The sequence below is a fragment of the Ixodes scapularis genome, unplaced genomic scaffold (assembly GCF_016920785.2).
Source record: "Ixodes scapularis isolate PalLabHiFi unplaced genomic scaffold, ASM1692078v2 PGA_scaffold13__105_contigs__length_92229423, whole genome shotgun sequence".
Lineage (NCBI taxonomy): Eukaryota > Metazoa > Arthropoda > Arachnida > Ixodida > Ixodidae > Ixodes > Ixodes scapularis.
In genome coordinates this window covers 67,376,962-67,402,174 of record NW_024609839.1, presented here as the reverse complement: position 1 = coordinate 67,402,174, position 25,213 = coordinate 67,376,962, and the positions used below count along the sequence as shown (strand labels likewise).

The following is a 25,213-nucleotide window of genomic DNA, read 5'->3' as shown; positions in this document are numbered from 1 at the left end:
CGCAAATTTAATATTATCGCAATTTGGGAAAATGTAGTAGGATGTAGCAGGAGAGAGCTACTGCGCACACTCTGAACGAGTTCAACAGTCCAGTAAACACAGATAGCAGCGCACATAAGGTGATTACTGAAGTGGTCCATATTAGGGTAACTGTAGCCTTACCACGCAGTGATGTCATTGTTACGCCATCTGCAATAATCTGCGCCTAAGTGCTTACCCTGAAGCATACCCTGCCGCAGGGTAAGCACGCCTTGCAGGTCAAACGCTCCCATGCCCATTTCAGGCTTGGAAACTGGCAGGGTAGGGTGGTATCCTTCTCAACTAAAAAGTGTTCAAACATGAACTCATTCTCCAGCATATCTCGTGAAAGATGTCATGACCCACTTGTTTCTTCGCTTCCTGCAGCCACGTTCAACGACCTGAAGGAAGGCATAACACACGAACACCGAAGTGCAAAAGCGTTCTTGAGGATGGTGTGAGCAGAGTTGTCGCTGATCGTCGACTGCTCACATACCAGCGAGTTAAAACATTCCCTTTCACTCTCTGGCGCAGTTTGGCGCACTTTGGCTGTTTGGCGCGGCATTGACGTCACTGCGTGTATAGGCTAAAGCCAGTAGGCGCAGTAGGTTTCTCCTGCAGCCAGACGTGGCGCGTGCACCCGCAGCCTAGTGACCCAGCATTTTTCCCCTGAGTCATAACCGCTAAACAAATACGTACATATAAAAAATTAAAAAAAAAAAGATCAGACAGGTAAATTTTGTTTGCAGGCGAGCTGGTTCAACTAAAGCCCCTAAAGTTAGTTTCTTTTTGCCTTCTTTTTTTTTTCAAATTTGGCCCAATGCTTTTCAATGTCTGCGGGAAAATACATACAACATGAAACACAAAATACAGCGGGAAAAGAGGAGAATTTAGCCGCCAGCAGTGTTTCAAACTGCGCCTACGCAGGCGCAGTCACAGTCGACTCGGTTAGGGTTAGCAGGGACGTCGGTGAGAGTCTAGCCTCAAACCAATGCAAATGACAAAGCACATTCCGCTGGAACAAAATGGCGTCATTCAGTTCAGCTTTCTACTGTGCGCCGCCATTCGCTTCCTAAAACCTGCACCGTCACGCAGCCAACGCTTCAAAGAATGCCGCTACCGGTAGGAACGTATTACGTAGGAACCTCAGGTTCAACACCTCCTAGATAAGAAATCCTAAGTGCTGAATTTTCCTCCGTCACTAAAGAAGGCCACCGTAGGCCATAGATTGGACACGACTACACCGTCAGCGGTCGGCTAGAAGCAGTGCCCAATCAGTGAGAATACGACTCCTAGATGAACGCTGACGTCGTAGTAGCGTCCAATCTCTGCCTGACGGTGGCCTTCTTTAGTGACGCAGGAAATACCAGCACTTAGGCCTTCTTATCTAGGAGGTGTTGGCTGGTTTCGACGTGGACCAGCATCGTACCGGCGTGTGGTCTTGTGTTACCACCTCGTTATAATTCGGTAAAGATGATCCCCAGACTTGGTTCATCTTAGGATAGATAGACCATGCTTACAATAGGCGTTTTTAAAAATTGGCGCCACGACCGTGCCGCCACCTAGGGACACCTGCGAAAAACATAACCGAAACTTCTCGAATTACGACGCTTGTGGCGCCGACTGGCCGCGACTAGAGGAAACGCTGTTTCTCGTTGCTCTCGTTTTCGTCAATCGTTACCAACACAACACGAAAATTCGTAGTGGGCAGTTGGACAGTAACATACTGCGGTCGTCGACGATGGCAGACTCTCTCGAGACCATCTTAAGGTAAGAGAATAGTTCACAGCTGAGTTTCCTACATTCCTTGCTTACAGTGCCAGTCAATTTCCCAAGCTCACCCAACCCATGTGCTTTTATCCGCAGCAAAGCCAACAGCGCCTTTGTTGACGAAAACTACACCGAAGCGCTAAACGTGAGTCATCGAAACTAAAATTATGCCAGTCATAGTGTCCGAGAGTCGTTCTGATTTCCCTTTAAACCGCGAACATATTCTCAGAGTTGTTGAAAGAACCCACCTTTACAGAAGGCTGGTTTGGTCACAGTTCGCATGACACCTACTCTCGCAAAGCGATGTGCTTTAGAAACGGAGTTATGCCAATCATCGTCCCCAAGAGTCGCTTTAAATTATCTTTAAACCTCAAAACAAATTCTCCGAATTGTTGGGGGAAAATATACTCACCGTGACAGTAGACTGGTGTGGTCACAGTTCGCATGACACCGACTCTATCGAAACGACGTGCTTTCGAAACGCAGTTGTTTTGCTTCGAACTCGACAAACACAGGAATCCTGTATTGGGATTTTAACATTCCGCTACCACATTTAGGTGCAAGACGTCAACTTCCGCCGGTTTCTCTCCTGTAACGTTAAAGGGCTGGCTGGCTCACACAGTTGCGTTTGTCTGTGCAGAATGTGTTGTGACCGCTCGTATCCGCTGGCACACTTGTGCCATCTATCGGTCGGCCCTGGAACGCTTCTTACCTGCGTATATATTTTGATAGTTTTTACGCGCAATTCTTTTACCGTGGGTTCCAATAATTTGGACAATGTTGTAAGTGACAGTTTCACTCAAATAGCGCATACATTTGGTCTCACCAATACTGCAAAACCTTCAGTCTAGTCGTGCACAGGCCAGAAGTGTAGGCACAGGTCAGAAGTGTAGGTGTACCGGATAGATGGCGCCAGTAGTTACAAGAGATCAAAACAGGCTTGGCACAGTTGAATGCAAATATGTGAACCTGCCTTGAAATGGTTGAGGGTTGGCCTCAAGACCGATAACCGAAGCTACTTAAGGCACCTACGAAATAGCAGTTGCAAATTGAAACTCAGTCTGCACCAAACATCCGACAAAATTTGTATCTGACTTACGTTCTGTTTATTTCATTGAAGCTTTACAACAAGGCTCTTGAGGAAAGCCCGTCGGATGCTGAAATCTACGTCAAGCGCTCCCATGCCCATTTCAGGCTTGGAAACTGGCAAGGTAGTGTGGCATCCTTCTCAGGCAACGAGTGTTCAAACATTGACTGTCTCTAGTGTACCTCGTGACAGATGTCATGACTGCTCCTTTCTTTGCGTCCTGCAGCTACATTCGACGACCTAAAGGCTGCCCTAACGCACGGACACCAAAGTGCAAAAGCATTCTTGAGGATGGGGTAAGCAGAGTTGTCGCTGCTCGTCGGCTGCTTGCATAGTGGATTAAAACACATTCCCTTTCACCTTTTTTTTTTTTTTTTTCTTGTCGTTCCTTAACAGGGTTTCTGCATTTCATCTGGGAAAGTTTGAAGACGCAAAAGATGCGCTCGAGAAAGGACGCGCACTTGACAGTAAGCGTTGGCTTTATGCCGCCGTCTTTTTGAGTGCTCACAAACAACTACCATGTTTTTTTGCCCTTTTTTTTTTTTTTTTTTTTCATTGTGCCAACATTGTGCCAACATTGTGCAAGCCTCAAGGCCCGTTCACACTCTTGCAACCGAGTGCGACCGAGAGAGACCAAACCGGTTTTTAAGCCTCTTGCGATCTCTTAGGACCAGCTCCGCTCAGTGCATCCGGTCCCAAGAAGTCTTTCTCGGTCGTACTCGGTTGCAAGAGTGTGAACGCGCCTTAAGACCCCTAATCTATTTGCTGGAGCTGTAACTGAGAGTTGTACAAACTATCCCTGACAGCTTAAGAAATTAATGGCATAGCTTATCACGTTCAGGCTCTCTGCCTTAAGATTCATTTTTGGTTTCAGCTGCAATCTCCTTGTCGGCGGAGCTATAAGGTACTCACGACTCGCCACACCCCGCGTTTCTTAAGCCGTCGGTCACTGCAGATCTGTTAGTTCCTTTGTACTTAGCAGAGTCACCATTTTCTTCGGTGGTCTTATTCCCGAATTGGTCCACTTCATTGGCTGTGGATTGTGAGCAAGGCTCGGGCACAGATAATTTATCCATTACGATTTATGACTGCTTGAAGGCCCTTCTATGTATTACGCAAGGGGGGGAGAGAGTGTCATTATATATTCACGCTGAAACAGTGTTGCCGCAAGATACCGGGAAAAGTGCCCAGCCCGCATTCACTGAAAGCTGGGTCATCCTAGACATGGACGCTTGTCCAGTCAAGTTGGCAAAAACTAGAATGGTGGCCAATAAAGAGCTTCGAAGGCAGTGTGAACGGAGTCGGAGAAATCGGATTTATCTTCGCGCAATATTCCTGTTATCGCCGCTGGCAATCTCGTGGCCACCACAGCGGGGTGAATATTTTCGGCTGATGCTGGCACTTTGGGGGGGGCATATGATTTGTGGAATTTCCAAGTTTTGAAAATGTTGCTAGTGGAGGATGCTTGTACTAAGTAGGGGTTCCACGCTATTTCGCGGTATACTCCTCTTCCTGGAATTGCACAAATTCGGATTTCGTCTGAAACATTGTTTCAGAATGGGTGAAGAAGCATGTTGGTCATGGTAAGGGTATGATGAAAGAGTAAATGAGTTGGGATAAGGGGTGATGCATGCACCTTTTCCATCAAAGAGCTAGACTGTGCAACACGGTTGGTGCGAACACGACATAGATGCTTTTTCACATTTGACTCCGAAGCGAATGGTGGAAATAAGTTTCACCGCTCGGGTTAGTGCCCCAAGAAAGCAGTTTTCGTCATATTTGTTGATTTGAGGACACCCTTTCAGTACTAACAGGGGGAAGAGGACATGGCAATTGCTTATTTGCATTAACAGTGTCGTACTATGTACCTGTGTCGCTCCTGCTTGTTTTTTTTTTTTGTTTTTCTTTCTTCTCTCATTGTTACAATTTTGTTGGTGATTCCAAAGCATCAACTCCGCAAAGCGCAGTCAGAGCCAGACTGAGTCATACAGTAAACTCTCACTTGAGCGAACTTCAAGAGACCCAAGGAAGTAGTTCACTAAACTGAATACCGTAAAGAACTTATTTTTCGCAGGCTCAATATTTCGCGATCTAGATCAAAGCCAAAGTTTTGGAATAATTTGTGGGTTTTAATTTTTGCGACGCTGTGCGATCTCAATATAGATGGCAATGTGTTTACATTTTACCAGAATTATTCGCGGGACCTATTTTTTGTGAATTGTAGGCGTCTCGTGAAATTCGGGAAAATTAGGTCCTTGCGAAAATTAAGTCGTTTACAGTATATTCACCGGGATATGGAACAGCATGGGGCACAGCATACATTTAGTCAAAAGTGTGAAATGCAATTTATGGAGTCATGTACATCGATATATACAAAGTGCACTTCCTCTGGCGCAGCTTGTTGCTGTGACGAAGCCATACTGCAACAGCATGGTCCACTGGCTTGAAATATCCTGTGCAGAGTCGTTTCCTGTTGGGATTGAATGCAGTTTCTCCTTCAAGCTTAGACTTTTGCTTCATTATCGTTGACAACGTCGACGGTGGAATCCTATAGTCCTTCGCAACGTCCACTTGCTTGTGACCATTGTCCAGATGCTGAAGGATTTTGATCTTGCCTGATAGAGACAACCGCTTCCATTTCGTCAAACCCATTATCAAAGTGGGCGCACAAACTGCCGTCCTACAGTTGTTACCCAAATCTCAGATGGCCGAATGGAACCGATGAAAAAGAAACACACCACGTGGTTCGTTTTCATCTACCGCACTGCCGCTTCACCTCTGCAGCGCTGTAAACGCCAGTGATGATACGCCGCTGCTGCAGAGGCGGCGGTGGCGGTGGGCGTCGGCTACGCCAGCGCTGCAGGACACAAAACTTAGTTGATCTGATTGCAAAAATAATCCTGGCTCCACCGATCCAGTTTGTTGAACTGAAATATTCGCTATTCCGAATTTCTTTAATTCGTTCTGCTGAAACATTTCTGCATAGAATGTGTGGCGACTCACTATCCCCAACATTTTGGCTCAGCCTTCGCCTCATTGTCGTCTACTCCGGCAAAGCACAGAAAACCGTTGGGGACCTTTTTAAGTTCGTTATTCTGAAGTATTCGTTAAACCGACGTTTGCTGAAATGAGAGTTTACTGTATAAAATTTTGTTGTTGGTTTTCCTCCTTTTCGCCTAGGCCTCTTGACCATGTGTTAAGCCACTTTTCTTACGCCTGATCTGCAGGTACAGAAACACAGTTCTGCGAGTGGCTAGACAAGTGTGGTGCGCAGTTGAAAACGTCCGAGGACACCAAGCAAAGATCCGCCCCCGTTCCGCCTCCATCCGCACAGTCCAGGATTCGGTAAACATTTCAGTGCATTTATACTTGCGAACTTGTATCATAAAATCTTGCGCATTACATGGCAGGTCATTACATCAAGACGCAGGTTTCGTTGCACAAAGAAAATGGACTAAGTGGAGAGTAAAGGCAATCAGTAATTTTTCTTAAATGGTTGAAGGGTTGCAGATGTAAGGAAAACAGAAAATGTCCCTCACACGTTTTTTTTCTTTTTTATGCAGCATTAGTGAAACTACATTAGCCTTGCCAATGTTACACAAAAGAGTTGGCTTAGAGTCTCGTCCAATGATGGATGCATCACCCCCTTTACCTTTTCAGGCACGAGTGGTACCAGACAGAAAGTCACGTGACAATAACCATCCTCCTCAAAAACCAGAAGGCAGAGAACATTGAGACAAGCTTCACACGCGACACGGCAAGTTATTCTCTTGGACCAGTTTTGCTGGCCATAGCATGATTCATTCCACATTCCCCTGCCGTTTCCTTGGCACGTTGCATAGCGAGTGTGCCTTTGCGGCACAGTGAACTAATGGCATAACGACACTGCCATTGCACTGAATGCCGTCATTCACGTTGCCGTTGTATTTGACATCTTTTGTGGCACTTTGCAGCGAGTTTTATTTCTGTACACCTAGCAGTGGTGTAACAGTGTGGAAGCATTACACGCTTGAGGCTTATGCTGGTATTAGCCCAGTTAGAAAAAAAAAGGCGGTGTAATTTCACTTGAGTTCAATTTCGTCTGCTTCTTTTGCATGGATTGTCGTGACGTCAGAAAGACTCAGAGCTCCAATTGGCTCCAATTGAAGGATAGTCGGTAGACCTCGAGGCAGCTTGCTTTGACATCTACCCACTATCTTTTAATCAGAGCCAATCGGAGCTTGGCATCTTTCTGTTGTCACCTCAAGTCCTGCGCAAGAAGCAGACGACTTGCTCTCTGTGTGTGGCTGTGGAGTAGCCTGAAATGTGAATTTACTCTTTACAAAAAAAAGCATTGTTCTAGAGAAAAAGACTGAGTGTTGTACTTCTCTGCTGCAAGTGGTGAATGTGAAATAGCAGACCCAGGTGTAACAAGATGTCCTCGGCACTTGCAGATACGCTTCAAGGCAAGGCTTCCATCCGGTGACGACTACGAGCTTTTCTTGGAAGTGGCGCATCCGATCGTTGCGGAACAGACAACCTACAAGTGCTACTCCAGCAAGGTAGTACTTACTACCCGTTCTTTAAAGGGATACTTCAACGAAATCTGAAATATACCCGTCGTGTTCAGACATACGTTGAATATGATCCACCATATCCGTAAATGACAATCGCATGTTTGTATTTTGAGCCTGGTGGCTGTTTTTTTCGTTATAAACGGCCCACTCTGGCAAGCGCTCGGAGAGCATCCAGCGGAGAGCACGTGACATCCGACGGAATTGTGACTTAGTTAGTCTCGGGACGAGCAAAGCTGTGGCGAGGCTGACGTCGGGAGGATGTCGTGGTCATTCCAGCCACTGAAACGGCTGCTTTTGTACGGATTTTGAGTGACAGGTTAATCTTGTATAATTTTGTAGAGGGACAATAGCAACTTCTGGAACACACAAGACATTCTCGGGGAGAGGGGAGTTAATCCTTCCCCTCTTTTCCCGTGGTGGCCGGAGGCGAGACAGTTATCGTCACTACCTGTCAAGGTTCCTAGACGGGAATTACAAACGAGGGGTTAGAGACATCCACCAGGTGCTCTTTGCTAATTGTTTAATTTGTTTTAAAATTTGTTTTCTTGTCTTTATTGACAAGGTATCGGTCAGTCTGATATGATACTGCTTCTTTGAACTCGTATAGGCAAGAAAATAAGTGCCGAAATTTCGTTGAAGTATGACTTTAAAGAGACCAGTAAGCAATATTAACTTTGAATTTTGCTAACACTCTTACCGCTTGATGGGCCACGAGAGAACAAGGAGGCGAGGGTAGAGAGCCAAACATTTGCATAAGCCATGAAGTTTCTGATGTAGAGTTAACGTATTGTTTTCTTTACCTTCGTCGGGAGGCTTTTCGACATTTCATCGCAGTGTCAGGGGCACAGCATCTCTTCTCTATCTTTGGTGTTTTTTTCTGTAAGCGTTAATGCATGGAGCCACAAACAATTGCATGTAGCGTATCCGACGGAGATCGGGGATTGCATCTAAACTCCACGTGGCGAGAACGTCTTGTGGTTGCTCGCAGCTTGGGGCTCGGAATCTGTACCATTCTCGTGGTCGTTGGCCCGCACTTCTTACTTTTGAGCGTTGGTAAATTGAGTTCCACAGGTTTAGTATAAGTGTGTGGAAATACTAGTCGTCAACGGAGGTGAGAACAGCAGGGAGGTACTTCGGTTGTTCCGGCATGGGCCTTTTACTTTCGACAACTCTTCGGCTCCTTGTGCACCTCGAGCGCATACGCTCGGTCAAGGCGTTGCAGGAGGCCTGGAGGCAGGGCATTCGAAAGAACGCGCCCTGTCGTTCTCACTCTTTCGATTACTATAATGTTTGTTTACCGAGGATGTGCACTCTCCCGGTAGGCGTGCCATGGAAAAACGAAGTGTGGCCTGTCCCCCACATCTTTTCTTGCCTTGGCATACCTTGGCATACCTGCCAACCCTCCCGAATTTTCCGGGAGCCTCCCGAATTTTGATCACATCTTCCGATTGTACGGACGCGACCCCAGATCTCCCAAAAAATGTCCGCCGTAATTTTTTTTTCTTCTATGACTCCTTCTTGGTTATAATTATTGCGCGTGTGTCATTGCGAGGTACTCGAGAGTAGGTTTAGGTTACTCCGGCGGGTTACCACGTGACAACTCGGAGCAGTAGCGTAAAACGAGGGTAGATTTTCAAACTCCAAGCTACGAAACCTCTATATTCCTGAAGTTAGAGCGCATTTTGGAACACTGCTTATATGACCATGGGTGTGCTAGGCTTCAGTTGGCTTTGTCAGGTCGTCGAGTGAGATGCGGAACGCTGAACTACTCTTCGTGTTTCTCAGAGTTTTGTTGGAACCACTGATCTGTTGGAACGATCGATGGCACTTTCAGAAGCCACGAAGAAGTACTTGCAAGTATTTCTAAGATCATATGCGACTGAGTTTCCGTGCTTTGTTGCTTCGCGGAAAGCTGACAAGTATGAATTCTGTACCATGTGCGCCTGTGATGTGCGAGCGTTTCGCACGGCGGCAAGCTTGACATCAAAATACACATCGCTTCACAAAAGCATCAGAACCATGCTCGTGCCGTAGAAGGGCAGGGCACCGCCGGCAGTTTACTCCGAGACAACTGCGAAGACAGTGTGATTCGCGCGGAGTGCCTCTTCACGGGTTTTTTTTGTCAAACTGAAAAGAAAAAAAAAATGTTTAAACCCCCCCCCCCCCCCCCCCCCCTCCTCCCCACATGCAGCGGTCTCCCGAATTTTTTTGTTGCTAGGTTGGCAGGTATGCCTTGGGCTGTTTGACAGAAAAAAGACGCTCTATCTGGCCAGAAAATAAATAAAAAGCAGTCGCTCGTAGGCGTTCACGCTAAAACATGGCTTTGGTGTGGATGTCCGCTTTGACTGACAGAGATTTCAACCTTCCTCTTGAAAGGGATTGATGCTGAGGCATATGCGACAACGAATCCTTCAGCCCTTCCAATTTTTAGGAATCCGACGATAGTTTCATTGGCAGTTACGGGAGGGATCAAAACTATGTGAATCCTGCAAGCATTTCAATAACTTCGGTGTCTGCACGTCGGTGGGAATGTGACCAGAAATCCCGAATTAGAGCAAGAAATGACACTGGAAGTCGAGGAAACGTTTTTGTCGTATTTTTGGTGCTAATTGCCCGTTTAAAATAAAATTTTGCTGTATGTGCTTGAAAAAATATGAGTTGGCAAGGGGTTAATGGGAACACTTTTCGTTTTCAGGTCGAAATACGTGCGAAAAAGGAGGAAGGGATTCGTTGGACGACGCTGGAACTTGATCGCAGCTTGCCGGCCGGCCCGTGCGAGAGGATGACTTCGGGTGAGTGAGAGGCGTCTTTGGGAGTCTTTTCCGTATGTTTGTTCGACTCCAATTCTGCAGCTGCGACCGGGGCCTTGCGCCTGTACGATCCGGCGCGTCGCGTTTTCGGACTTCGCAATCTCGGTGATTGGTCGGGGAAGTTCCGGCAAAAGAGACGGTGCCACCGCCGGCGTGGTGTCCCAACTCGTTGCTGCAGAGGCTTCGGTGAACTGTTGAACTGCAAACCATGGCAGAATGAATGTCTGCTGCGTCCGGCTCCGCTGCGGCGGCACCGCCAGGGTCGCAGCGGGCGACAGCAGGATACTTTTAAGTCTTCAAGCAAAAACGGACCCTTTTCGAAATGCATAGAATATGTGCGGCCGCGATGAGTTGGTCATGCCCTGTGAGCATGCAGTGGACACGACTGCTTCGTCAGAATTCAGATTGTACTCTGATCGAAAGTCGTTTCACGCGAGTGTTGCGTCGGTGCTCGACGCAAACTTTGAACCAATCATGGGCTTCGTGCCGGAAGCGATGAGACGGACTAATGGCGGCTGCAGACGAGCTATGCAGAATTTCACCATTCCATTTCTGACGACGCGTCAGGATCTTTACAAGTCATTGTTTATAGGAGCAACACGTCCGTCACGAGTCGTGTTACGGTAGAACCTTAATTATTTGTTTTTCAGAAAGCTGGGGAAGTGAAACGTGCAACCCAAGAAAAGATGAAAAACGAGAACGAAATTTGGGGAGGTGCTACAAATAAGACGTGTGTCCGCAAAACATTTGATAGGTGTGAGCTCGGATTGGCTTGGACAAAGCTTTAAAACATTCGTAGGTGTAATCTGAAACCAACGTAGTGTAACAGTTTGTAGGCGTGATTTCGAGTACGTCCGGAAAAAGGTTGCAATTGTTCATCTGTGCAAACTTGAATACATTCAGAAAAAGCTAGCAATTTCGACCTCCCGCTTTGGGTGACTGAAACACGGGGGAGCGAGCGACAAAGTCCTGGGCTTGCGGAGGGGCATTTGCCAATGTCTACATCCTGTTGTCTCCACGCAGACGTGCGCAACACTTCAGTACGCCAAAACCGAAAAAAAAGGTTTTGCTGCTATCTCCGGCACATGCCGGAGATTGCAGCATGATAGACGAGGTTCGACAAAAGCGTCTTTACACAAACCCGGAGGAATACCAGAACGTGCAGCGCATCAGCTGCGCAAAGTTTTTGCAGTCTCTCTCGCGTGTGGAACCAAGAACCGTGCGACAACACGGACGGCAAGCTTGCAAAATCGGAACAAAGAATGATGCACCATCTTCGCGTTGCTCTTGAAGAAGAAATAAAATTTTCATTGCCAGACTACACATATTTGAAGCTTGGTTCAAAGTAAAAATATCCGCGAGTAATGAGGCGCTTTTTCGGTTTGTGCTTTTCACGGATTTCTGGCAGGGTTTGACTCGAAAACCGTTTTGTCTGGCAAGAATAACCTTTTTTCTTTTTTGGACAAAAGGCGACGCATTGCTTCCTTTTGTCCATCCATCGGTTCGTTTTGGTTGTGCGATTCTTTGTTCCACACGAGGAACGCTGCAGGAAAACTTTTTCCGGCTCGCGCTCGGAACAAATTTTGGTTTCAGTATTGCTTGAGGTCTGTGTCAAGAAGCTTCTGTTAGAACTTGTCTAGGACGTCATACTCTGTCCTGGACATCCATCCAGCCTCTCATCCGCCAAGGCCACAAGGCCCAATGAGGTTGGGCAAGGCACTTTCTGTGCCTGCGGTGTATTGAAGTGTTGTGCACGAGCACACGCGGAAGGAGGACATGGGCCAACACCCCTCTGCAAGGTCAAGACTCCGTCGCACCTATTCAGACCCTCCTCAGGCAGGACCACACTTGTGTCATGCCTTGGTTTAGTCAAGCCAGTGCCGCTTCGCGCCAAGTCGCTCGTTGTGTTCTGTGTCGCGTGGCACATAATGGCAGCACAAGATTCTTTTTCTTATTTATGCAATAGCGCCGTTACCATAGTAAAAATAGTCGCATTAGTTTTTGGATGACGGTGCCACTGTGCAGTCGTTAAGTGGTTTGGTAAATCCTCACTGTCCCTCGTCTTCCCCTTTGTGTGAATGTGCTTGGGAGGCAGAAGATCCGCGGACATGTCGTCGCGTAAGCGTGAATCGGCCGTTGGCACTATATCAGCCGCTTCTTGGACGTAGGCATTGGGAAAGCAAACTCGCTAAGCGACGAGTCAATACATGTGTTCCTCGGTAGCTCGGCGGGACCGGTGCTTCTGGACGTAAAAGCTGGGGAAACTAAAAAACCGGGAATGTATCAATGAGGTTCTTCCGTACTTTGGGTAGGAAAACTAAAACTAAATGTGCCGTGTTGGGTGTTGTAAACTTACACTGCAATATTGTTTTGAAGGCTGCTGTAAAGTATTTTGTCATTGAAATTGAACAGCAAACATGAGCGATTGCAGGTTCTCGGTGTTCTCTTACCTGACGACGCATTCTATACCTTGTTCCGAGTGGATATCTCTGCGTAGCACCAGTTAACTTCTCAATCACTGTGTGGGGAAGCTTGCCTGAAAATTCTTTCATTGAATGAAACATTACTTGATGGACACAATACCAGACTGCACTCTTAAAAACTAACAGTAGTACCCTTGCCCCAAAAATTGGTGTAAGGTTACTTTTGTTGCAGCAACATGTTTAAACGTTGCTGCACGGGCCATATTGTAGGTAGGTGGAGCGTGGGGTCTTCAGTTGTTTGCAGGTAGGTGTTCAACATCATACAACAGAATAGACTTTTTCCATAAATCCCTGCATGCCACACTGTGCGAGTTGCAATCTCGGAACTAGTTGGCCAGGGAGGAGAGTGGCATGGTTTCGGTTTTGATAGTTACGTCGACAAGATATCGTACATAGACCGTGGACTATTCACAACCGTTATATTTTATGTTTCGTGGTTCCTAGTGCATCGTTTTTGGTCTCTGAACTAACTTAAACGGCCCAATTTCTAAGGTTTAGCGCAAGCCCAAACCATACATAAAGTTTGACTTGACACATGCTTGTTGTATTTTGGTACTCGAACCTTTCTGTTAGAGTTTCGATGTATGTGGACGAGTCGGTGCTGGGAATCTCGACGCTGCAAAGCTTGGGGATCTTGGTTGTTACACGCTCTAACAATCAATAAGTATGCATACACCGAGTTTGCTCCTTTACATTAGTGTTGTTGGTCAATAAGTCTGTTACTTGATTGACCAAATATACCTGTTTGCAATTAGTGATGTGATTGGCCTAAGCCGTTTCGGAGCACCTTTTGGAGCAGCCAGAACAGTGTTTTGTAGCAGCAATAGTGGCTTTTGGAGCAGCTTAGACAGTGTTTTGGAGCAGCAAAAGTTGCTTTTAGAGCAGATATTCTTAAAAAAATTAAAATATTTGCTTCAAGTGCTGGACAAACGGAGGACGGTATGCTCGGCGCAATAAACAAATTATAGTCAAGTTAGACCACCTTGGGAGTCTTTCAACATGTAACTGAAATGCCAATGACATTACACATTTTGCAATGCTTCAGTTAAATGGTACATTTATATGTACCCACTATAAGTAAATAAGAACCAAATTGCACATACTAAAATTTATTTGAAAATGACCATCTTAGAAATAAATAGCACAGCATTAGGTTGACTAGTTATATAATAAATGGAAGCAGTCTCCGACTGATGAAACATGTAACTACTGCAGTGCAATGCGAAATTGTTGTGCGAGCGGAGATGGCTGTTCGATCGAAACTATGCCACTCTGCTCCATTGCCAACTGGTTCCCAAAATTCTATGCAAAATGTAACTGTTCAGTGTATGACAAAAAACAATCCAGTGGCACGTGCTTGCCAGGCTGGCAGGCGAGGTACAAGCTAAACGCACACACACACACAAAAAGAAAAAGAACCTGAGTGCATCGATGCAAGACATCGCAAGCCAGGGTCAAAAAGTTCTTGGAGCGCTTTGTGCAATGACTGAACTCCAGACAAACAAGCGCGCTGTGCGGGTTCAGCTTGCAGACATTGCCTCCTTTGCTTTAGCTCACTTCTCTTCACCAACTTTCTTTCGCGGCAGATCTCAAAAGAAAGCCTGCCGAAAGAAACCTAGGTAATCAATACTTCGACAGAGCAGTCTTTGAGCTAGAGGGACTTTTGTAGTAGCGTATTAAACAAGGACACGAATGTTGCGCCATATTTGCAGCGACCTGGGGACGGCAACACCCGACGTCGCGCGACCACGGTGACTGACAAGCAGGGACCACATATATTTTGCCCCAGCCGTTGCTTTCAGGAGCGAGCGCTTCAGTTCACAAAGTAACTCCCGCCGCACAAAAACATGGTTTTGTTTCGCAGCATGACTGTATGGCTGGTACCCAGCACGGTAGCGTCGGAGCGGCTGCAGCGTCTGCACACGCCCGCGTTTATCGTTGAAAATGTTTTAAAAAGACGCGAGACGAGAGCGCGAAACAAGAGACGGCGGGAAAAACCGGAAAAACCACGCAAGACCAGATGAACGATTGATGCAGGGTACTTTGTGTCGGGTGGCCGCTTGTGCCACCTAGCTCACGCATGCTTAATTACGGTACTCAGTTTAGTTTCGGTTTTGAAAGGCGACCAAAATTGGTCCTTTGGCGCAGGCATGGCACAGATTACCTATTTTTTTGGCAAAATGTAGCAGGGTTAGCTCCCTGGTGCAGCTTGGTGCAATTGGCACAGCAATCACATCACTGCAATTACTGTTTTTCTTCATTTGCCTGAGTATGAAAGGTAAAACTCGGAGACACTATTGAAAAGCAGAAATCAAACAAACTTCATATCTTTTATCTACTAATTAGATATCGCGATTCTGCATGAAGTTATCCTGCAATCATGTAGGCACATTCGCACATAAAGACTGTTTTTAAGAAAGCAGCAGTCAAGCGTTTGAGTGAAGTAGGTCTCACCGTTCACCTGACGGCACGTATACGGGCGTGATCCCACGTATGCAGTGCGCCAAACGGACTAAAGGATATCTCGGCATTAGCGAAAATTTAATCTCCAATCAGCATAAAACATGAGTGGGAGATATATGATGACACGAGGAAGACTTTATAGTAACTTTTGTGCAGCAGTGAGGTCGCATTTGTTGCATTTCCTTAAAAGTTAATGCGCCAACGTTGGGCTCAACTTTGACACTCATGTGAGGATGAGGCTTGTTTTTTGCCCAAGGAAGTAACAAGGCGGACGTCTGGCAAACAGAATGTCTGTAAGGCTCAAACTGACCAAATTTCAGTTGTCGTTCCTTGGCACTAGACAGGATTATTGGAATAGAGCTCAAATGCACAATCGTGGGTTAAAGTGGCTAAGCCACATCTTTCTACATTTGCATGCGCAAGCACAATATCCAGCACGTCGGAAACCAAGAAAGTGTCTCGGTCATTCTTCTTTATCGTTCGAGAATGAGAATAGTCTACATTCGTGGAAAGTCAGATAATCGAGAACACAAGCAGCTTATTCGGTCACGGCGTGATAGCATGAACAGAAGCTGCTCAATCCAAACCGAAACAGAGTGGCCAACTAGCTCCCAGAGTGCACTGCGTGGCATTTCACTGTGATGGGCGCTTTGAATTTTGAAAGTAGTCGATTAGTGCTTGCATCGCTCGTAGACAAATCTCATTCGCCCCACCGTAAAGTAAAGATTGTGTGCCTATTTCGTGCACATTTATGAATTTGTGAACAGAAAAAGAATGGCTTTCCCTTGTCCATTTTTTTTTTTCTTCAATTTCAGAATTGACAAATGCATGCATGTTTGCCAGGTGTCGTCTTCTTACTGGTGTATGTATATTGTCTGATAGTCGAGCTTTGCTGAGCCATGCCCATGGTTGCCGACTGGTACCCCAACAAAGTGTACTCCACCCAGGGTGGCCAGACAAGCTTTTGAAGTGAGGCTGCTTGCGAACGCATATATTTCGGGAAGCGCTCGTTCCCAAACAAACCATTTTGCCAGATAGCGCTTGCGAAGTGTGCTGGCAACCTTGAGGCGAGTTTCTCTGTCGTCTGCTACCACCACTCTCAAAAGTCCCGTAATTCCCAGGGTGCTCACTTGTGTCGCTGGCATTTACAAAATCACAAATTGTGTCGTATTGGGGTATTTGTTTGGCATGCAACGCCGACAGTAACCAACATTTTGGGCACGAAGCACTGCCCCAGAGAAACGCATCCGGCTGTACGAAGTTTTACCTCGTGATGGACCGCGGCTGATGATACAAGCCATCCCAGCCAATCGGGTACTGTGAATGTATCGCGCATTCATGTACCCCATATGTCACTGCGTCCCTACCGAAAGTCATGTGACACTAATTGGAATGGCTGGGATGGCTCACAGCATCTGCTGCGGTCGATTTAGGATGAAGCGTAGTATTGCAGCGTGATTGAAAACACTTAACATTCTGATGACGCTCATTCCTGCGAGCTGTCAAACATGGCGTCCCGTTGCATTCATGAGAGGGGGCGGCGGCACGCCATAATGGTCTTTCGTGCCCGTTACCGCAGTCGCCGAGACAGAGGCGGCCAAGGCCGCGGTGGCGACCCGGACGAAGAACTGGGACCGCATCGTCCAGGAGACGGGTGAGGAAAAGGAAGAAGGGGAGGCCGCCCTCAACACCCTCTTTCAGAGGATCTATGCCGACGGGACGGACGAAGTCAGGAGAGCCATGAACAAGTCCTTTGTGAGTGTCCTTCTTTCAACTACAGCACCACTGCGTTTTCAGGACTATAGTCTGCAGACTTTGCACGTTCAAATTTCAAGCGATGCGGACCATCTACGTGTGCAGAATATGAAGGATTTTTTTTATTTTATGTCGTTCGTTATGACGAGACACGACAGATTTTGCGATTGACGGAATGTGTCAATGACGGTTTATGTATGATAAAAGCCTTTTGTGAGCTGAGGAAGCAGGCATTTGTCGGTATGCTTTATGTGTGGACTAGGCACCGGATGCAGGCCCTTAGGCTATCCCTTTCATGCGAGACGTGGAAGGGATTCGTAGCAGGTGCTCGCCGTATGCTTGTGAAGTACTTTCATACAGTCGTTTCTCATTATTGTATTTACCCCCAAAAAATTGTCCGTAATACCATAATAGACCAAGAGATGCCCCACTCCCAAGAATAGCCCACCCCTATTTTGGCACAATTTGCAGTTTTTCTTTTTAAAACATCGAAAGATGGTTCACTTTTAGTCATTGTGGGGCTTTGGCCAATAGTGACCTCTGCAAAAGCAGTGTTACTTAAAGGGACACTGACGCCCCCCAAAATAGTTTTTTTCATTTTTTGCCAGGCGATTCATTATGGTGTTGGAATACTACCCAATTAATATTTTGCTACAGAGTTGCATATTTTTTTAATAAAGCCAAAAAACACAACTGCTCGAAACTGAAACCGAAACCCACGCGCTGACGGAGATGTGGAGAGGAGAGTGAGTGGCGGAAGTTACGTGGCTACACCCAACCGTGCGATTTTCTTCTTTTTTTTTTTTTTTTCTTCCAGGTGCAGAAGACAAAATGTGTTCGGGATCTGTTTGCCATGCGATTCCTTTGCAGTTATGTTTGTTCCTCTTGCGGTTCTTGGCAATTATTAGTGAGTGCCCGTGGGGAATTCCCGTGATCGGCTCGGAAAAGAACATTTTCAAGATGTTGCGCGAAGAGCTGCCTCACATCTGAAAATGGCATTGTGCGGCAGAGGTGTCAAAAATGGAATCCCATACCATTTAATTCAGCGACGTATCGTCCACAACAACTGTTTTTTTCCATTGATAATTGTAAAAAAAAAGAAATGTAAACATTGCAGAATATTTGAAAAAAAAAAAAAAAAATGGTACGCCCACACTAGGGATCGAACCCATGCCCGCTGCATGTGAAGTGGACGTTTTTCCACTGAGCTACTGAAGGAACTGTTTCGTTCTTAGTAATGCAGCGGGTCGACTGCATGTCCGAAAGTTTGCTGCCGATTTCTCTCTCGCACATGCACTCCCGTCTTGAAGTCGGGGAGCACCACGCATTTTTAACTTTTTTTTTTATGTGCAGCCTTTTTTTTTTCGCTTGATTTGTTATTGATTTTTATAGGTGGGCTATCTCTCGGTATATTATGGTAATTAGACAAAAATGTGTGTAGTTATTCATTTTGTCCCTTGAAGTTTTTGTCTGTGTGGCGGAGTGACCGTACGAATGGGGGCCATATTAACGAGACTTGACTGTACCCTTCGTGACGGTTGTTCGCCAGTTTCACGGGGTCGTACACACCACCCACGTTTGAAACACCATGTTGCATTTGTAAGGAGCGTACATCTTTGGTGGACGCCCGAAGGCGACTGTGACCTTTGGCTTTGCGCAGGTGGAGTCTGGCGGCACCGTGCTCAGCACCAACTGGAACGAGATCAAGAGCAAGACGACGCCGGTCAAGCCGCCCGACGGCATGGAGTACCGCAAGTGGCAGGAGTAGTGCGGGGAGTGCGCTCGAGCCCGGTGCGCATTGCACTATGCCCTTCAGAGACTCTGCTGTTTTGCCAAATGAAAACCAAGATGCAAGTCTGTCACGATGCCCGGCAGCTACCGAGATGTGCAGGAATGTTCGTTTGTTTTTTTTTTTTTCTTGTGTTGACTAACCTCTTGCAATAATAAAAAAATTATCTCGAATGGTTCTTTCTTTTTCCTTTTTGCGAGAGAAATGCCACTTGCAAGATAGCACTGTGCATCGTTGCAAGTGCATTATGTAAAGGTACTATGTCATGTGTACATTTAACGGCGAGAAGTTAGCCTAAGTGGATGTTGTGTGCCTGCTGTCGGTGAGAAATTTAGCTAGTGCAACAGAATTTCTGTACTTAATTTCACCCCAGAAATGGCAGAGGCCACGGGCCGATGGTGCGAATCGTACAAAAACTCGCCAACATGGTGTACATCATGCTTTTTTTATGTATTCTGTCAACGCTGAACTAATCGTGCACAGGAAAGGCCTATATTTCGTTTCGGCTCAAATGCAGGCGCAGCTGACGGTACGAGGTAAGTGGACCATTCAAGTAGCGTCAAAAGTGAAAGTCGATGGGCCCTTTGTGATTGGTTCATCGATGATGGAGCATACAGAAACACAACGAACACCATGACAGTGCACTTTTGATGCTGTCAGATTGGTACTCGGCTATGTTCCTACGTTGCGTGAAATGAAGCATAGCCAGAGTAAAATGCTGCGAAAGGAGATGACAGACATTGCCGCACGCTCGTTTGCTCTCCGTCAGCTCCTCTCCGGGTATGAAATCGGGACTCACCAGTGAAACAATTATGAACTACCGACACACTTGTCTCTAAGCTTGGTCCAAGGAGCCCGAGCATATCCTTCCGTCCTAAGGGGGCACAAATCAGGAAAGCTGCGGCGGCAGCTCTTCTTCGAAAGATGTCTGGTTTTCATCGCGGTTGAGCTGGCACAGGAGTAGCGCGGGACAGGAGCAGTGGCTCACACCGGGCCCCGCTCTGCCACCGTGGATGCTCGCCACTGGCTCCCACCTGAGTTGTATTGCCCGGATGGGAAACGGATTGTATTCTGTGCAACACATAGCGCAAACGAGCAATTGCAGAGCTTTAACACAATGTGTTTCATCAGCCGAATTCTATGACAAAATCATTGTGAAGAGCCGTTGCAATATCGCGTGACAGTGACCATGTCACGTGACGAAGTTTCATGACGTCATTATTTCACTGACACTGTGAGGTCACATGACCGAGCCCAATGGGCGCCATATGTGACGTCATAACGTTGTAGAACTCGGCTCATTCACAGCATGTTGTATGCTCCCTGATCTTTGTCGGCATGGTCCATCGACACGACTCTATGCAATTTTCGTGCTTTTTTTTATTTTTAGAATTGGATGGCCGTCATCAGAACTAGTAGAATGGGGGGAAGTGCTCCACTGGGGGACTAACCTAGGCAGTAACTCGTGCTCTCCAATGCTGGAAAATGGAAAAAAAAAAAAAAAAGCTCGTGTTGGAACATGTCTATGACTGGTGTGCGTACAGCGGGCGGCGGGTAAAAGTTCGCCGGGGGTAAGCTCATCGAAAAACTGTCCGATGCGGTGAAAATTTCACCGGCCTTTTGACGTAATGCAGAGAAAAGCTCACCTAGAAATCTAAGAATCGAGCATTAACAAAGTGACATACGTTCACTAAACTGACTTATGTTGGGATGCCTTATGCGCATACAGTCATTCTGCACTTCACTAGCAGAATTTATGTTTAAAATATATAAACGTCCCGTAACACGTCGGGGCATCGCCCGACGAAATTGAAAAATAATTTCAATAAAACGCATATTAAGAAGAAGAAAAAAAAAAAGAAAACGGGGGTGAGGTGGATATTACCAGTGTAGAGGGTTGCAGCGTGAGTAGTTTCTGGATATTTATTTCTGAAATGACCTTTCATGTAATGTGCCAACTACAGTGATGCCAAAACCGAATTGCCAAATCTGCACGTTCCGAACGGAAATTAAAGGTATTTCCTCTATCCCGGCTACGTCAGAAGTAACTTTGGTAACACTCGCGCAAAATGGGTGGACATAAAAGGGAACGAGGGCTACAGCCAGGGTGGAGAATAAACATCAAGATGACTTAAATCCTGAATTAAATCCTGATTTAAATCGGGCCGGTTTTACTAGGATGTCTTAAACCTTTCCCGCAAAAATAATCCCCCAAATATATTTTTGTTTACCGTTTGTTTATTATTTGATGCTTTCAATGTTTAAAAGGTTAAAACAGCGCTCTGTCTGTGTCCTTCGTTTTCCTGTCTGTCGTTTTGTTTTTTTTTCGCTGTTTTAACCTTTTAAGTATGTCATACCAACTCGCCCAGGCTTCAACTTTAGCTTTCAATGTGTGCGTATGTTCTGTATTTAAGTCAAGGAATCATGATACAAGAAAGATTTATATCGGACTGAACACGAGCAAAAAGCAGTGGTCTTTGGAGCAAATCGATCTGTTGAGCCATATATCTGCGTCCGATTTCAGTCGTTACTTACGTCACATCTTTTTGTAATAAAATCGGAACGCAATAGATAGAAACGAAAACGGGGAAAGTAATGTCGTAATTGCAGAAGTGTTGTGATTTTGGGCGAGTTGGTATGATGACGTGGTGAACAGAACAGCGCACAAAAAGACCGAGTACAGAGAGCGCTTGTGTGTTGTGCATGTTCCTTTTCTCTGTCCTTATCTTTTTGTGCGCTGTTCTGTTCACCATATCAGATAAAGTCGTAACAAAAAAAAAAAAAAAAAAACGAATCTTGAAAAATAGAGTTTTTTTTCGTTAATAAATAAAAAAAAAAGCTGTTTTTGTTCTAGTATAACAAGGTTTTCATAAACCAAACGTTAAAATTGAATCATGTCGTATTACACCTGAGACTGCGGTGGAAGAAATCGGAAGAACTTGCAGTAGAAGGAACAGACACAGAGAACGTCTCAAGTAATTTTTTTCCGCATGGTTTTCACTGATCGGAAGAATTGATCGAACAACCTGCCGTCTATAAAAGTGCATATAGTGATAATATGTTTTAGCTACAGTGACATTAATCTGATTTCAATCTAATAAACATCACCTATTTTTTTATCTGATTTTAATAAATAGTTATTTTTTACTATTTTGCCCTCAGCAGTAGGGATGTCGCGAACCACCCTAGGTTCGATTTCGAAAGGTTTCGATATTTGCGAAGCAAACTGAGGTTCGATTTCGAAAAATTTCGATATTTTCGTACCGACCGAGGTTCGATTTCGAAAAATTCGCAACTTTTGTCCACAGCTGAGTTTCGAATTCGAATATTTCGAAGCTTTCACGGTTTCTAAAATTTCGAATTCGAATATTTCGAATATTTTTTTACTTCAGGTTCGATAAATTCGAAGATTTCGAAATTCTTTGTAAAAAAAATTCGAAAACTTCGAACGCTTCGAATTTTTGTAGACATGAAGTTCGAACAATTCGAAGATTTCGAATTTATTTTGGCATAAAGTTCGAAAATTTCGAAAGTTTCGATTCTCTTTTAACGCTAAATTCAAAAAAAAAAAAAAAAAACTTTGAAGATTTTGAATTTTTTTTAATCCGAGTTTTCAAAGTTTGAAGTCCGATTTTCAAGTTTTTCTACAGTTTCAGTTTCAAATAACGTTTTTACGACTCACTTGTTTTCACAAAATCAAGTTTAGAAAAGTTAGGGTGTGATATCTAGATTCTGCGAAGTTGGTAAGGCAATTAAATGAGACGACGAGTGTCCCGGACGTGCTAGAATATTTGCCAGTGCAGAATTGTGACCGCCAGCCCCCCCCCCCCCCCCCCCCCCCGGGGGGGGGGGGGGTCTTTATCACGCAGTAGTGATTGCACGAACACACTGTTTTACGAGACTCATCCAGTTCGAAATGGCCAGGGACGAGCACGAGGTTGAGGCTCAGAAAAACCTTGAAGCGACCTGGCAAACTAGCTCGCCACCCCTTGCACGCTGGTAGTAATCCGATCCGGTGAAGTTTATAATTGTACTGGAGGTTTATTTTCTGGGACGGAGGAATCGCCTCGCAAAAAGCACAAAAGCCGACACAACTCGAGGTCGAGGAGCGTTCTACCATACAAGTGGCGTCGGAAGAGGAAAAACGGGGGGAAAGAGGGTAGCGGGGGGGGGGGGGGCTTCAGCCTCCTTCTCCCCCTTGCAGGTATTTCGGACTGTTAAAGAAAACAATACGGGGAAAGAGGGCGTGGTCGAGCTTATTTTAATCTGAAATTATTTATGCATTTGTATAGCTGCTGTCGCTCTTCACTGCATAAAAGGTTGCGTAGATGGTCATTGTTAGAAACTCGTTGTCAGAAGGCACTGCTCGTCACATGCTTAGTGGTTCGGAAGTTCAAAGCTGTCTTTCCGACCTAAACACCTGTGCCGATAGTAACAAAAAAAAAAAAAAAAAAAGAATAAATGCGGGAATAAAAAGCAGGAGAAAAAAAAAACTATCAAGAATTCGTCATAAGTGTTCTATTCTTGCATATTCAGAGGTTCAGAACTTCGAAACAAGTTTCTTTTACCAAAATGTGTACAGGCTAAAAGAAACACGTCCCAGGAACGTGAAGCGAAAAAAAAAAAAAAAAGTTTTCTTTTAATGACGTGCTGAACTTGAACACTACTAGAAATCTCCTGCCATGAGTTAATTTATTCCTTAACGTGAAAAAACAATAAATATATTATTTTGTATTCTGCAGATGGCAATGATATGTACTGTCTTTGGTGTTAATTTAAATGCGATACCTCAAACAACTTAGACGAAAATAAATATCAAGTTTAGGTCATAATTGCATGCAGATACATGTTTGGACATTTCTTCGAAACTCACGTTGAATAACAATAATCACATCTTAAGACTGCACTTACCTACGTTATACATAGATCATTCTTAAAAAAAAGTATAACATATCTACCATAAATAGCTCCGGCTGCAGCGTTCTTCAAATCTGGCACAAACGATAATCGTCAAAAACCCGTCGTCCGTCCTCGCCCCTTCGGGGATTTATTTCTTTAAACCTAAGCATGCCAGAACATTGAAATAAACGACATTGTCTTTCGTAAGGAACGCAGCACCGCGTGTAAAAGTTCGAGAAAAAAAATTACGAATGTACCCCACTACTTGAAATCAAATGAAACCGTCGGCCGGTCTTTCGAAGTTCGACGAACGTCGAACTTTTACCCTATAAGTTCGAAGTTCGTCGAACTTCTGACTTTTCAGAAATCGAAAGTTCGAAACTTTTCGAATTTTCTTGATAAATAAGTTCGAAAGTTCGAAATTTATCGAATTTTTTGGTCAGTCAAGTTCGAAAGTTCGACAAGCATCGAACCTTGCAGCGCAATAAGTTCGAAAGTTCGAAAAAGATCGAATTTTTTAGCGTAATAAGTTCGACGGTTCGAAAAGCGTCGAACTTCTTAGCTTAACAAGTTCGAAAATTCGACCTCCGTCGAATTTTACGATATGGATAATTCGAAAAATCGAAATCTTTCGAACCTTTCGAACCGCTTGATTCGATCATCGAAACTTCGATTCGAAAAAAGTTCGCGGCATCCCTACTCAGCAGGGCGTCCTGATGTGAACTGTGGACGAACAACGCGCTTCTTTTTTTTATGTGTGTCACATTTTAGTGGTTGCCATCAAAATACTATTGCGGTGGAAATTGCTCATGCGGGGCATAGACGTATGCGATAAAAGTTTAGACGCTGATCAACCCCTTCTCTAAGAAAAAGGCGAAAAACCGCTTCGCGCTAACTCTGTTGCACGGTGTACCGCCTGCGTGAGAAGCGCCTAAAGCTCTGGTACCACTACTGCTATAAAATGATAACGACCACTTAACATAATAAACTGAATTGAAGGTGAGCCTTTCTCCGGGTCTCCCAAAAGACTGACCGAGGATTTCCCCGGACCCGCACAAAAGCCGGTGAGCTTATCTCCGATGAGCTTTTCTCCGGGATTCGTGTTCAGAGTGGCAACAAATTATGTTGTGGTTAGGAGCTCACGATCTTGGCAATAAATCGTAAAATTTCCGACAAAAAAAAATAAATAAATAAATAGCAAACGCAGGTGTTGCTGTCACTGCTGTCACTGCAACGTCCTAGCTGGCTTCCGAAGTTTCCGTGGACGGTCAAGCTGAAGAGTGACCTACAGTAGAAACGTTGTCTGCGGCAACCACTTCCGCTGCTCTAGCTCTGCCCATCGCCATGATCGTAGTAGCCAACAGCACGACCAGAGAGCTTCAAGTAAGACTCTACAAGGGTGTGTTCAACTAGAACCATGGAGAGTGTTTGCAATATTATGGCGGCGTTAGAGATGGCAGATTATACTTTTTTCGCATTTAAAAAATACTTATCCTATCGGAACAAAAAGGGCGTCTAAAGGAAAGTGTTATTTTATTCTTCGCATAAACTACTCGACCATGTACAGGGCTGTTTATAACCGG

At 45.3% G+C, this 25,213-nt stretch overlaps 1 protein-coding gene across 1 annotated transcript; it reads left to right on the top strand.

Moving 5' to 3' along the window:
- The first annotated feature begins 1,637 nt into the window (after window positions 1-1,637).
- Window positions 1,638-18,904, top strand: LOC8041614 (protein SGT1 homolog). The gene is made up of 11 exons (XM_029986541.4): window positions 1,638-1,788; window positions 1,885-1,933; window positions 2,909-2,999; window positions 3,102-3,171; window positions 3,272-3,342; window positions 6,103-6,220; window positions 6,536-6,632; window positions 7,309-7,416; window positions 10,127-10,223; window positions 16,767-16,942; window positions 18,603-18,904. The coding sequence occupies exons 1-11, from the start codon at window positions 1,760-1,762 to the stop codon at window positions 18,708-18,710; spliced, it is 1,014 nt and encodes a 337-aa protein (XP_029842401.2). The 5' UTR covers window positions 1,638-1,759; the 3' UTR covers window positions 18,711-18,904.
- Window positions 18,905-25,213: the final 6,309 nt, after the last annotated feature.

Excerpts from the sequence above, each read along its gene's own strand:
- LOC8041614 (XM_029986541.4), top strand. The coding sequence starts at position 1,760 with ATGGCAGACTCTCTCGAGACCATCTTAAG. Across the intron at positions 1,934-2,908 it reads ACTACACCGAAGCGCTAAAC|CTTTACAACAAGGCTCTTGA; the intron begins GTGAGTCATCGA and ends ATTTCATTGAAG. Across the intron at positions 16,943-18,602 it reads GAGCCATGAACAAGTCCTTT|GTGGAGTCTGGCGGCACCGT; the intron begins GTGAGTGTCCTT and ends GGCTTTGCGCAG.